General features: G+C 53.0%; 6 protein-coding genes across 6 annotated transcripts; 5 read left to right on the top strand and 1 right to left on the bottom strand.

Moving 5' to 3' along the window:
* Nucleotides 1–539: 539 nt before the first annotated feature.
* BO66DRAFT_445496 (NIPSNAP family protein) lies at nt 540–2,051 on the top strand (the record flags this gene model as incomplete). Its single annotated transcript, XM_025651651.1, has 2 exons — nt 540–1,499; nt 1,567–2,051. Exons 1-2 carry the CDS (start codon nt 824–826, stop codon nt 2,049–2,051), a joined length of 1,161 nt encoding a protein of 386 aa, XP_025509398.1. The 5' UTR covers nt 540–823.
* A 967-nt stretch (nt 2,052–3,018) lies between these two features.
* BO66DRAFT_387441 (aminoalcoholphosphotransferase) lies at nt 3,019–5,245 on the top strand. Its single transcript, XM_025646306.1, has 7 exons — nt 3,019–3,555; nt 3,626–3,635; nt 3,698–3,855; nt 3,921–3,967; nt 4,029–4,124; nt 4,180–4,844; nt 4,896–5,245. The coding sequence occupies exons 1-7, from the start codon at nt 3,416–3,418 to the stop codon at nt 5,010–5,012; spliced, it is 1,233 nt and encodes a 410-aa protein (XP_025509399.1). The 5' UTR covers nt 3,019–3,415; the 3' UTR covers nt 5,013–5,245.
* Nucleotides 5,246–5,846: 601 nt separating this feature from the next.
* On the top strand, nt 5,847–6,183 carry BO66DRAFT_311033 (40S ribosomal protein eS27; the record flags this gene model as incomplete). The annotated part of the gene is made up of 2 exons (XM_025643314.1): nt 5,847–5,909; nt 6,001–6,183. Coding segments are annotated over 2 exons (246 nt in total), but the record flags the coding sequence as incomplete, so codon positions are not given.
* A 2,256-nt stretch (nt 6,184–8,439) lies between these two features.
* Nucleotides 8,440–8,828, top strand: BO66DRAFT_433651 (uncharacterized protein; the record flags this gene model as incomplete). The annotated part of the gene is made up of 2 exons (XM_025650705.1): nt 8,440–8,453; nt 8,519–8,828. The coding sequence occupies 2 exons, from the start codon at nt 8,440–8,442 to the stop codon at nt 8,826–8,828; spliced, it is 324 nt and encodes a 107-aa protein (XP_025509401.1).
* Nucleotides 8,829–9,808: 980 nt separating this feature from the next.
* Nucleotides 9,809–10,974, top strand: BO66DRAFT_387443 (alpha/beta hydrolase). The gene has a single exon (XM_025646307.1). The coding sequence runs from the start codon at nt 9,964–9,966 to the stop codon at nt 10,894–10,896; it is 933 nt and encodes a 310-aa protein (XP_025509402.1). The 5' UTR covers nt 9,809–9,963; the 3' UTR covers nt 10,897–10,974.
* Nucleotides 10,945–12,870, bottom strand: BO66DRAFT_387444 (proteasome regulatory particle lid subunit RPN5). The gene is made up of 5 exons (XM_025646308.1): nt 12,659–12,870; nt 12,552–12,608; nt 12,256–12,492; nt 11,697–12,185; nt 10,945–11,639 (listed from the first exon to the last, which is right to left on the bottom strand). The coding sequence occupies exons 1-5, from the start codon at nt 12,740–12,742 to the stop codon at nt 11,037–11,039; spliced, it is 1,470 nt and encodes a 489-aa protein (XP_025509403.1). The 5' UTR covers nt 12,743–12,870; the 3' UTR covers nt 10,945–11,036.
* Between the last annotated feature and the right edge of the window lie 241 nt (nt 12,871–13,111).

A 13,111-nucleotide genomic window follows, 5' to 3' on the forward strand; every position in this document is an offset into this window, starting at 1 on the left:
GAGAGCTGCTTTACTAGATCCTTTTCGGCAGGATGAGCGGATGCAGGGCCTAGGATCACTCGGTCATATGGATTACTTCACTGGAGGCCAAGATTGGTGGTAATCATATAAGAACAGGTGATGACTGGCAATAATACCCAAGTAATCACCCACGGTTAGCACTACTGGCCGATTTCCCCGCACTTTGCTCCGTAACTACTAGTGACGGTCGACTTTCCCCAGCTTCCAAAAACACCTACGGTACTTCGGGGGTACCTCGCAGCTCTCAGCTCGCCCTCCGCTCTTCTTCTTCCTCTGCTTCTTCTTCACCTCCTCTTCCACATCCACGCCTCTTACCTTTTCAACCAGTGTCATTTGATCTCTCACCACCACCACCACCACCACCTCCTACCCTGTCCCAATTCTACCAACCAGTATCTTCCTGATCCGCAGGATTAATTCTACTCCGCTCCCGCCGCGGCCAATTCCACCAGTTCCTCTTTGCTGCTAACCCTGGCCTCCAACGCTTGCTACCCGACTGGTTCTCAGCGATACTTCCTGCCGTGCTCCTTCCTCTCAGCCATTCGGTCAGGTCACTAAGTTGTCGCGTGCTGGCCTCGTTATATCCCTGTCCCCTTGTGTCTCAGCCTCTGTGTCTTCCCCCTCCCTACTTATTAAACCCCTCTCCTACAATCCTTCCCTGTTGCTTTCACTGCTCTGTGCTTGGGTTGATCATACGGTTGACCCTTCCGTTGCCAGCGTCTTTTCACCCACCATTGTCTTCTATTTGTCTCCGGTTGAATTTCTAGCCTTTGGGCAGCTGCTTGTTGTAAAAGCATAAGCCATGTTCGCACAACGCGTGGTTCGTCCAGCTTCGGTGCTGGCTCGCCCCTTCAGTTCCTCTGTTGCTGCCTTCCGTGCCCCTTCCATCCGTGATCTCACCCCCGACTCGGCTGCTGAGTTTAACGCACGGCAGAAGGAGTTTCGCGAGAACCTTGAGGTGTCTCGCAAGAAGAGAGAACAGCAAGAGAGTCAGTCTGTCGATGCTTCTGCTTCTTCCTCTGCATCATCCCCTTCAATTCGTGACCGCTTCCGTGAGTACGCTACCGCTCCCACTGCTCCGCTCGAGAGCAATGGAAGCTGTAACAACAGCCCCGACCTTGAAGCTGCAGATGTACCTGTTGGGAAGGCATTGGGCTCACTCTCTACTTATCATAAACTAGAAGACGAACAGCTGCTGGAATCTAGCCAGTCTCCGAAACGCGGTCCGCTGTCGTCGCTCATCTACGGAACGAAGGAAGGCCAGCAGCTCGACAAGGACATCGAACGGTCGTTCTCGCAAGTGCTCGCCCGAGGCAAATACGTCCATTCCATTGTCTTCCACGATGTCAAGCCCGACAAAGTCGATGAATATGTCAACCTCGTTGGCCAGTGGTATCCTCGCATGGCGACCGAGCCCGAGAACAGGGTCAACCTAGTCGGAAGTTGGCGTACCCAAGTCGGCGACAACGACACTTTTGGTAATTATAATAGCCGACGTTCTTAGTGATGCTAGTCCCTGTCTGCGTACTAACAGCTCGATTGAAGTCCACATCTGGGAATACCAGCGATACGAAGGTTACCACGCATCCTTGCACAATATCGCCTCTCATCCCGAGTTCGAAGCCTTTGACCGGAAGCTGAAGAGCTTGATCAAGAGCAAGAAGACGTCACTCATGCAGGAGTTTTCCTTCTGGCCCACGACCCCTCCCCGACGCCTCGGTGGCTTGTTTGAACTTCGCTCATATACTCTTCACCCTGGGAATCTCTTGGAGTGGGAGACACATTGGCGTCGCGGCCTCACCGCCCGTCGCGAGGTCATGGAGGGAGTCGGTGCTTGGTTCGTGCAGATCGGAGACTTGAACACAGTGCACCATCTCTGGCAATTTGCCAACCTGGAGGAGCGGAAGATTCGCCGCGAACAGTCCTGGGGCATTGAAGGCTGGGCGGAGACCGTGCACAAGACCGTCCCATTGATCCAGAGCATGCAGAGCCGGATCTTGATCCCGATGCCGTGGAGCCCTGTCGGCTAAAGAGATTGGGTAGGCTGCGGGGAAGAAGGATCGGTGATCACAAGACAGAACCGTCCGAGCGAACTAGCCAAGCATGCAGAACCGACCAGGTTGCGGGCTTCCCTTGCAATCCATGCACCATGGATCAGGACAGGGCAAGAGGGCGAGGATCCAAACCGCCAGTGAGCGGTTCGACAGAAGGAGCGTGGGGCAACCCAGCTTTGTCCTTTCTTCCACAAATCCTGGAACTGAGGGAGTCCTTGACCTCGTTGGTCTTTATCCACACATTCTTTTAACCGGCCGCTGTGCCCACGGTGTATCGTGTCTACATTAGCATATATTGAAACTGTGTTCTTTGTTCCCTCTTTGTTCCTGTTTCAATTACCGTTTCTACCGTTTCTACGTACCTTGTAGTCAAATTATTGTCGAGATAGCCTAAACGCTTTAGGGTCAAGGATGGGCCCAATATCAAGTCGCGGCCCATGGTCCCGCTTTATTGTGCTAGCCGAGCTAGCGTAATTGAGTCCATCCCCGCTCTGTACGCGACCGAGTCACGGTGTCGAGTTGGGTGTCAAATGTTACCTCGGGTCGAATGGCGAGAGGGAATACTGGTGGTATTTCCTAGCCAACCCCACTTCGGGGGGACTTTGGTCATTTCGGTTGACGACGATCTAAGCCCCGGACGGCACAAGGAAGAATGCCATAATAAGTGATGCATGGTGCTTTATCCTAGTGAAGTCATATCAAACCATTGAACCAGCAAATGAGAGGTACAGCTGCACGTGCGCCACTTCGCCAAGGGATTGAATCTTTCGACGATGTGCGGTGAGGTTCTCTCTCTGCGAGTCTGCAGCCCTAGAGAAGTGTAACTACAGTCCGTAGAAGGAAGTGTTGAATGTTGACTGGCTGTCCTCCCCGCCTTTGCATCAAGCATCTTTTCCGCCGGCAGAAAAAAAAAGAGGGTCGTTGGGAAATCAAAACAACCAAGGAAAAATTCATGGTTGAAAAGCGAACAACATCATCGTCTGCTTTTTATTCTTCTTCCTTCTTCGGCACCTCCCTTTGTCTTAGCCTTTCCTCTTCCTCTTCTTTTCTTTTATCATTTTATCTTTCATCTTCAAATCGACTTCCGATCCTTTTCGAAGTTGACTCATATTCTGACGTCCTCTCTCCCTTCCTACTTCCGGGACATCTGGACATTCTGACATCAATCTTAATTTGCCGCCTAATAGGCTACCTTTTCCGCGCGTGAAGAATAACAAGGACAAAACATATCCGGGCCTTTCGCATTCTGCACTTGATTCATCGGACGTACCGTATCGATTACTGTAGTTCGAAGGGATAAACTCCGGCTTGCATTACAATCGCCCGCACTACCAGGCAAGATGGTGTACATACGCCAGCACGAACTGCCCGCTCTGCGGCAGTATCGCTATGCAGGAGTGGACCACTCGCTCGTCAGTCGTTATATCCTGAAGCCCTTTTACAATGATTTTGTCATTAAGTTCTTTCCGATGAGCATGGCGTAAGTAGTTGTTGATGCTGTTCTCACCGGCTGCATGCCTCTTGCTAACGACCTCTTCCCTCGGCCTTAGTCCTAATGCTGTAAGTTATCTGGCCTGATCGTTCTGCAGCCGGAACGAGACATAATAACGGAGGACCGGCAGATTACCTTGACCGGCTTCTTCTTCGTGGTAGTCAACTTCATCACTATTCTATGGTACAACCCGACCCTAGACCAGGACTGTCCTTCCTGGGTCTATGCCAGTTGCGCCCTCGGGTTGTTCCTCTATCAGACGTTCGACGGTGTAGATGGCATCCAAGCGTATGAAAAAGCCCCTCGCGCCCTTCTTTCTACTGGTAGACAGGACACTAAATGGAACCACGCAGGCGGCGAACGAAGCAAAGCGGCCCTCTGGGGGAGCTGTTTGATCACAGTAAGTTGGACGATCTAGGGCTGTATGAAAGCGAGTATGGAACCTAAGTGCTTTTCCCTAGGCGTCGATGCGTGCAACACCGCCTTGGGAGTCCTGATCTTCTGTGCGGCTATGAACCTCGGCCAGTCATGGGCTACGATCCTGACTCTTTTTGGATGTATGTGCTTTACTCCAGGGGGGAATGAGCCGCTGAGAGGCTGACACGGTAGCAGCGACCATGACCTTCTATGTCCAGACCTGGGACGAGTACTACACCCAGGTACTGACCCTAGGAATTATCTCCGGCCCCGTTGAGGGTGTTCTCACTCTCTGCGTTGTGTTTGGGTTTACAGCATACATGGGTGGGGGTAGCTTCTGGCACCAGCCCATGCTGGAGACCGTCGGACTCCCCAAGCCAGACTTCCTGCCGGACCAGCTCTACGGAATGGCCTTTACGCAGTGGTACATGGTCTATGGTGCGGTTCTCCTCTTCTTCGCCACCGGTTCCAGCATCGTGCATGTCATGAAGATTCGCAGCGAGCGTGGCCAAGACCCCATCAAGCCTCTCTTCGGCCTCCTTCCGCTGGTGGCCGTGTGGACCTTTGTTCCGGCCTACCTCTATCTCCAGCCGACCATCCTGGAAAACTACGCCATCCCGTTCTGTTTGTACGTTGGCCTGGTCAACGCGTATGCGGTGGGCAGAATGATCATCGCGCATTTGACCAAAACCAGTTTCCCATACTTCAACATGCTCCTGGTGCCTCTCGCACTGGCTACAATCGACAGTGTTGGCGACAAATACGGGGTCTGGTCGAGCTTGCTTGGTGGTGAGGTTGGCCAGGCCGCTTTCCTGTGGGTGTGTTTGGGTCTGTCGATTGGTGTGTATGGTAGTTTCGTGGTGAGTATTGACAATCCCTCCAGTGGGCGGAAGGGCGCTGATCGTATCCAGCATGATATCATCACGACGATATGTGACTACGTCGACATCTGGTGCTTGACTATCAAGCATCCACAGCCGCGTGTGGAGGTGGTTATCACAAACGGAGCCCCGAAGAAAACGAACTAGAGTATCGCATGTTGGTGTCGCATGGCGGAAGTAATATCGCGATGGAGGAGTGGCTTGCGGTGTATGATAGAGACGGTGGTATGCGAGCGTTAGGTGGCGAAGTCAACTTAGTATGCATGGAGGTGCGCCATTGGATAATGATGTCGTGAGTATTGTGCCGGGGGTGGATGTGTCGGGTACATGTCGCCCGGATGAATCATTGTTTAGTCATGAGTTAAGAGTCAAGCAGCGTATATCATTCTTATTAGCGGAATCTTTCAGCCGTATCCAATACATCGATATGCATCTGTATACATAGAACTCAAGAATGACCGAAGGACCTTGAAGGATATGGTAGGATCTCGAAAGCTGAGCTAAGCGCGAGTCGATTGGCGGAGAGGGCGGGCGGCACGGGGTGAACAGACGGGCCGGGCCCCCCAGCTGCCTGAAGCGGCAGGGTAAGCGAGAGGGTTGCAACCCTATTTTGCCCCCAAACGGGCTGGCTGGGTGACGCCGTCGAGAATTCCCTTCAATCCTCGCCCTCTCTACGAGTCCACCTTTTTGCTTTCACCCTCAAGCAGGCCATCATCATCAGCGCCCTCATTCAACCTCCCTCGCTGATCGACTTTTTGTCTCGTCAAGATGGTAGGTCCCTGTCCATCCTAAAGCCCTCTCGATACAACACGCAACACATCCCCACGTCCAGCATGCACACCGGCTGCACCGACTGTCATGTCGCTATCCCCTCAGTGCCTTAACGTCGCCGCCGCCACCTTATCGCCGAACCATCGAAATTTTTTACTCGAACGGACTTGGTCAAGGAATACCTTCGCTAACAGCATGATACATCAATAGGTTCTCGCGGTCGACCTCCTCAACCCCACGCCTCAGGCTGAGGCCCGCAAGCACAAGCTCAAGGTATGCTGATACCCGGATGGAAAGGGAAAAAAATAATGGATTTGATACTCCGACATCGAACTATTGGCTAAGACTTTCGGCGAAACAACAGCAACTTGTGCCTGCTCCCCGCTCCTTCTTCATGGACGTCAAGTGCCCCGGCTGCTTCACCATCACCACCGTCTTCTCCCACGCCCAGACTGTCGTCGTCTGCGCCGGTTGCTCCACCGTCCTGTGCCAGCCCACCGGTGGTAAGGCCCGTCTTACTGAGGGCTGCTCTTTCCGCCGCAAGTAAATGTATCGATAATCGCGCGCAATAAAAACCTCCCGTGGTCGGAGCGATGATGAAAGCAATGTGGCGTTCTTCGATGATGATGGATTAATATATCTCGTTTTTTCTTTGAAGGAAAGCAAGATTTCAGATAGAAGATGGAATCCTCGCCCCCCCTTTTTTGTGCGAGAAGCAGTCCCCCCCGCAGAGAACCCTCCCTTGCCCAAGGGAAATGAAAAAAGACAATTTTTGACCAGCCATACCCATTTCTTTTTTTCTATACTTCAGAAAACAAAAGCAATTCTTCGGTTTTATCACTTTTGCTTTTCTTCCCTATTCTCTGTTCACGTTCAAAAGAGGGGCGTTCCGGATATCTGGCAACTACGAATCAAAGAGACACTACAGTTTGACAACCATGATTCGGTCCTCGAGAGAGATAAATTCCTTCTCCAGTTTCTATTGCCATTTATCTGAATTCCTTCTTCGACTTGATTGTTTGATATTTCTTCCATGTACCCACGTTGATTCTATTGACGGATGTACATCGCCAATTCTTCACAAAACCAACAATCCGGAGCACGACATGCAGTACCACCGCCACGATTGCACGAGCTATGCCGGGATGCCACAGGGACTGGGGACGATCTTGGAAGTGGATTGATGGTCAGCAGCATATGCGACTTGGGAATACGGCACTCGGCACTCGGCATTCGACATCTCTCTCGTGACGGAACAATCGTTGGTTCGGGAATCAAGACCTGAAGAGGCTTTTTATCCCAAGGTGGTACTGTATCTCTTTCTCCGTGCGGGTAGCAATCGTATGTTTTGTTCATGGTCATTTGCACTCGTAGTCTAGGCATGATATTTCTTGCCCCAGTATGATAAGACCATTGTAACGGCTCCACTCAACACCCCGCAGTAGTGTAGACACTAGGCAAGAGTATCCGGGGATGGGTCTGGAAGTTGGTCTTGTGCTCGGGACTGTAGTGAGTACATTGTGTATCTTGTATGAATGACGTAGATGCCTTTCCTCGGCACAATGAACCACTTACTCTTGTCTGTCCACAGTGACTTCTGACATCCCTCGGTTTCAAAGGTGACTCAAAATGGTCAAAATCGGATGAACATCAGGTCAGACTCAGGAGGGTAAGACATCCATGATCCTTATCGAACCTTCTCCGCATTCTAACCTCACGAGGCTGTGTTAGCGGATCTCTCGTTCAGGTCTAGCGTGTGACGACAATGGTAAAGCGCATAATTGCCCGCTTAGCGTTCCGCTTATCGATAAGGTCCGTCCGGGATGCTGGAAGTATGAATATGTAGAGAGAAGATGTTTTACTTCATCGGCTTTGTCTCGCCTTCCAACCTTATACTTACTGTGCTTTTGGGTTGGGCTTACATGCTATCATCATCGAGAGTAATGCTGACCTTCATATGCGGTCCAGTACATACGATGAAGCATGAAATCTTACCAGTGATAGTGCCTCGTCACTTATCTCATACCCGCGAAGCCTGAGACAGATGTAGCGTACCGCGAATATTCGCCCTTACAAAGGTAGACACCCACCATGATGAACCTTCTTTAAGACATATCTGAGACTTAGTATCGGCAGTATGTTGATACCAATGGCCGTCAGTCCCTATGTGGCTCTTTTCTGTGGCTTTTAGGCTAAGACCGGAGCGCAGAGTGGCCATGCTGTCAGTCAGCTCGCGCGGCTGATCAGGCTGTCCTGACTTCTTCCTCCACCCATTCTGTTCCTCCATCTGGAGCCATGTCACTTTCTATCTTGCGGCTATCATGTCTAGCCCGAGAGCTTATACGGTTGGCTGGATCTGCGCCATGAGCATGGAGCATGTTGCTGCGCGGGCCTTTCTGGACGAGCTAGTTTCGACTCAACTTGAAACCATGGCAGACAGTATCACTGCGGTCAGTCATGCGTCCACCTCTGTTCAGGAAGATAGAAGTCTTTTCACCACAGACTAGGATTTGGAGCTGAGTTGCATAGGATCGGTCTATGATAAAATCCTGTGTTGGATCCCACCATTGGATTACTCCGCAAAGCAAAACGATAATTTCGGAAGACGGAGCACTAACATTGATCGTGGTTGTTGGGCTCGAATGCCTTTCTATGCTGGAAAGATACACCAAATCAGACATTATACTGTCCCGGACTCCCGGGCGATAGGAAGACGGTCTTCGCGTCTATTGCAATTGAGCATCTTCAGCAGAAATTTGAAGGTATGGCTGCAGGAATAGCATGTATGTATATTGCACCTATAATGAGCGCCATACAGTGAGTGACTTGGTTGCTTGTCTGCCCTTAGGATATTTACTGGAAGACTTGTCCGACACGTGTAGGATCTTGTATGCTCAGTTCCACGCGAGCTACCTCGCAACGAAGCTTAACGTGCGAAGTCTTCGTGAAGCCCTAAAAGATCTTCCAAAGAGCTCGGGAGCGATATACCAGGAGGCGATAGGAAGGTTGAAGAGTCAAAATCCAGAGGCCGTTCGTTTGGCCGAGAAAACGCTTCTCTGGATCGTCAACGCGTCGCGGCCGCTTCGTGTCAAGGAACTTCAGCATCTGTTGGCCGTGCGGGAAGGAGACGTCGATATCGATGATAATGCACTTACTGCACCCATGTACATCCTCTCGATATGCGCCGGCTGAGAAACCATCGATGAAAGAGGCAGCATTTGTCGCCTAGTTCATTATACGGTGCAGGAGTTTCTCAGAGAGAACCGAGCTAGGTATTTCCCCTGGGGTCATGGGTCATGTTGAAATGGCATCCAACTGCCTGCAGTATCTGTCCTTCGCCTCCTTTGGAGCCGGACCTTGCCCTTATTTCGACGAGCTGCGCCGGCGGCGAAAAATTTATGTGCTCTTCGATTACGCTGCAAAAGACCTCGGCAAGCATATGTTTGGGGGTACATCACAGAAGAATGGTAGATTTGGCACTCAGGCTTTTTCTACACAAAGGTACAGTGGCTAGCATCGCGCAGTCTCTATTCGTTGGAGAACGTGGAGTCGGCGTACCTGACTTCCCCGGCGACTTCCTGGGTATACACTACGCATCATACCTGGGGCTTACAGACGGTGGATCGATTCGGAGACACGCCACTGTTTTTGGCAGCAGGAAGGAGGACCTTAAGCTGTAGTCAGTATACTCTTGCTACGCTGTCAACCTAGGTAGTTCGTTATTATGTCATTGCATTGAAAAACGAGAAGATGTTAGCTAAGGGCATTGTGACAACCATATCTGCATAGTATTAGCAGTCGATAGGGAGCGGTGGCTGCATCTTCGGCAGAATTGTAGTACAGCGGGACAAAACTCGGCGCTGAGAGTGGTTTTTTTCATACCGCCTCCGAGGGAGCCGGCAGAATTATACAGACCACGGGGGAAAGTCGGCCGTCGAAACTGTTCAACTTGTTACCGCCTTGCGGTGGCGGCAGAATTCTTCCCACGGGCGAAACTCGCTCGCTGAAAGTGGTTTCTTTCATACCGCCTCCGCCAGAGCGGCAGAATCACTACCACGGGTGAAACTCGGCCGCTGAAACTGTTCAATTGATCACCGCCCCCAAAAAAGCGGCAGAAATCCAAGGGCACCGCCGGGCTCTTATCTTATCGCCGCATGCCTTCTCTACTCTGACTCCGCAACACCGAGTAACTCACTTAATCAAAGGCATTTATCTCTCTTTTCTTCATCCTTTTACTATATCCCTCCCTCTTTTGGTCTTTTGGAGACTCCAAACTTCCACTGATCCCCCTCCAGAGCCTCCAACCCTCCCATCTAGAGTTGCAAAAATGCCACCTCCAGGAACTCCCCTCAAACTCCTCTGCCTGCACGGCTACACGCAATCGGGCCCCCTCTTCCACGCCAAAACCCGCGCCGTGATCAAGCACCTCACCAAAGCCCTCAGCCCAACCTACACCGTGACGACGAGCTACCCGACCGGTCCGCACCGCCTCCTACCGTCCGACATCCCGGGCTACGAGCCCCCGACCACCCAAGGCGGGATCGCGTCCACCGAAGAGGCGGAAGACCCCGAGGCCTACGGCTGGTTCCGCCGCTCCAACACCGCCAACCCCCCTCTGTACTCGGGATTGGAGGAAGGCCTCACGACGCTGGCGCAGGTGATCCGGGACGAGGGCCCCTTCGACGCGGTGGTGGGGTTCTCGCAGGGCGCCGCGATGGCCGCCATGGTGGCGTCCTTGCTGGAGACCGGGCGGTTGACGGTGTTTGAGGGGTTCGAGGATCCCGAGACTGCGTGCAGGGGCACGGAGTGGAGTGGGGTGGAGGGGTTTAAGGTGCCCGAGGCGTTGAGGGCGGTGTTGGCGGATGGTAGTAGTGGTGCCGGGGAAAATGGTGGCGGGAACAGGCACAAAAAGCAGGGCCCGTTGAAGTTCGCGGTGTGCTACAGTGGGTTCCGCGCGCCGGGGCCGCGGTATCGCGCGTTCTATGAGCCCGGGATCAAGACGCCCGTCTTGCATGTGCTGGGCACCTTGGATGCCGTGGTGGATGAGGGGCGGAGTCGCGCCTTGGTCGAGGCGTGTCTGGGGGATCCGGAGGTTGAGGGCAGGGTCGTGTTCCATCCCGGTGGGCATTTTGTGCCGAGTCAGAGGCCGTATTTGGATGCGGTGGTTCGGTTTATTCGGGAGGTTTTGGAGGCCGAGGAAGGAGGCAAGAAGAAGGGGGTCATGGATGAGGATGTTAATGATATGGAGTTGCCGTTTTGAGTTTGTATACGGGGTTAGATAGATAGATGTTAGGTGTGTATAGAGAGAGACAGTGTGTGTGAGACTACTATAGATAATCGTCATACCATTCCTAATCCTCTAACGTCGGGTTTTCTCGTTGTACATCGTTTCCCACTATTTCAACGAGCCTTGCCCTTCTCGCCCCGAGTGGGAAGGATCCGAGCCATCATCTCCTCCTTGGTGATCAGGTGATCAATCCGCTCCAACAGTCCCAGCAGACTCTTCATGTCGCTGCTCCATTCGTTCAGCACGTCGTCCGCGTCGCGCGGCTTCGAGAAGTTGACCAGCCGCGCGGGACGGTCGATCTTGGCGTAGATCGTCTTGGACGTCACCAGCTCGCTGATGTACTTCTCCGTCTCGTCCTCTGCCAGGTCCAGCAGCTCCGTCAACCGGCCCATCTGGATGCGCGTGTAGTACTTGGCCACCACCCGCACGTTGTGCTCGATCACCCGCTTGCGGAGATCCTGCCACCGCCGGTGGGCCTGGTCTTCCGCCGACTGGCTCGGCTGCGCCTTGAAGACGTCGGTCTGGCACAGGTGCGGGCCGAACTGCTCCGCCACCATCGGCCAGCGCATCAGCTCGTGGATGGTGAAGAGCTTCACCAGGCGGGCCTCGACGGGCACCGACGACAGGCGCGAGTCCTGCTGGATCCGGTGCAGGAGGTCCGACTGCTCGTTGTCGTAGGGCGAAAGGACGATGTAATACACGATGCGAGCAAGAACCTGGGGAAATCCCGTTAGCAGGGACCACCCAAAGGATGTAGGAGGTCAAAAACGTACCGCGTGAAGCTGCTCGGGGTTGTTCTGAACCGAGTCCGTATCCAACACCTCACGGTAGTGCTTGCACACGTCCAGGTATTTGTAGTCGTGGTTGGCGAGGATGATCTGTTGTTCGTAGTAGCGCAGCTTCAGGTCGGTCACATCGTCGTCCACCTCCATCGGCGGCTCATCGGGCTGGCGGGTCTTCTCCCGCTCCTCGGCCTCTTTCTTCAGCTTCTCGATCTCCTCGGCGCTCTTCTTCGGCTTGCGGGCGAAATACCGCTTGTTGATCTTGCGGCTGAGGATCGTGGCCTGCGTCCAGTCACCCCGCTCTATGCACAGGGCCACTTGCTCCAGGATGAACTCTGTCTTTTCTCTTCGGCTCATCGAACCGAACGTCTCTACCTGCAGCTCGCAGAGGATATCGGCGGCCGCCTGGAGGTCGCCTTGGGTCTTCTTGATGTTGGAGAGGATACGGGTGACACGGGCGCGCTCGACTTCGACGAAGATCTAATGCGGCAAGGCGGCAGTTAGCGAGCGAACCTGGCTTGATTTGAGCGCAGGATGGTGTGCGACTGACCTTTCCCTCGGTCACCGTCCGCAGCGTGGAGATGACTGAGAGCTTGACCTCCAGGTTGGGGGTCTCGTCCAGGAATCCCATCACCACCTGTACCATCTTCGTTATAGCTTGTTTGAGCTGACCATGCTTCTTCGAGAGCAGCAGCACTTGGTCGTTCAGGAGGGTCCAGTCGCCGGAGTCCTTGCTGATTGTGACGATTGTAACGATGATTCGGGATGTGGTGGCCAGATCGGAAGCCTGGAGGTGGGCTAGTTAGACGCGGACTTGTCGCCGGACGGGGGCAAGGAGGGTCGCACCTGTCTGGCCTGCTTCTCCAACACCAGAAGCTTGTCAATGGCACCTTGCACATCGGTCTATAGATAGTCAGCATTTTGTGAGCTTCAAGAAATGCTAGTGCGCCGACCTTGGCAAGCTGCTCTGCCTCGGGGATTAGCTTGTCAGCATCCTTGGAGAAGTCCTTCTCCGGCTTCAACAAGGTTTCGGACATGGTGACGAGGCGTCACTGTAAGTAGAGAGATTGTAGATCTGAAGAAAGGGGTATCTAAGGAGTATTGGGTATGATCACACAAAGAGGACGTGGAAATGGGCGAGAAGATGGGGATGGGGGGATATGATGAAGGCGGATTGTTCGAAGCATGGATGAACGGGCTTCGGAGCTCTGACGTGCAGCTCCCAGCTGCATCACGTGACCGAACAGTGTCCAGCAACCTCCATTTGAACACTATGGATGGTGTTCAAGGTTGTTTACACCTGCTACTGTCCTCTCATGAACAATGTGAATTCCGCCGGATTGATCTCCTGTGTCCTCAGTTTGATTTTTATTTCTTATTTTGCTTATAAATGTCCCAGTAAGATG

This window comes from Aspergillus aculeatinus, assembly GCF_003184765.1.
Source record: "Aspergillus aculeatinus CBS 121060 unplaced genomic scaffold BO66scaffold_1, whole genome shotgun sequence".
In the NCBI taxonomy this organism is placed as follows: Eukaryota; Fungi; Ascomycota; class Eurotiomycetes; order Eurotiales; family Aspergillaceae; genus Aspergillus; species Aspergillus aculeatinus.

Excerpts from the sequence above, each read along its gene's own strand:
- BO66DRAFT_387441 (XM_025646306.1), top strand. The coding sequence starts at position 3,416 with ATGGTGTACATACGCCAGCACGAACTGCCCGCTCTGCGGCAGTATCGC. Across the intron at positions 3,856-3,920 it reads GGTGTAGATGGCATCCAAGC|GCGGCGAACGAAGCAAAGCG; the intron begins GTATGAAAAAGC and ends GGAACCACGCAG. Across the intron at positions 3,968-4,028 it reads GGGGGAGCTGTTTGATCACA|GCGTCGATGCGTGCAACACC; the intron begins GTAAGTTGGACG and ends GCTTTTCCCTAG.
- BO66DRAFT_387443 (XM_025646307.1), top strand. The coding sequence starts at position 9,964 with ATGCCACCTCCAGGAACTCCCCTCAAACTCCTCTGCCTGCACGGCTAC.
- BO66DRAFT_387444 (XM_025646308.1), bottom strand. The coding sequence starts at position 12,742 with ATGTCCGAAACCTTGTTGAAGCCGGAGAAGGACTTCTCCAAGGATGCT. Across the intron at positions 12,609-12,658 it reads AGGCAGAGCAGCTTGCCAAG|ACCGATGTGCAAGGTGCCAT; the intron begins GTCGGCGCACTA and ends GACTATCTATAG. Across the intron at positions 11,640-11,696 it reads ACCCCGAGCAGCTTCACGCG|GTTCTTGCTCGCATCGTGTA; the intron begins GTACGTTTTTGA and ends GGATTTCCCCAG.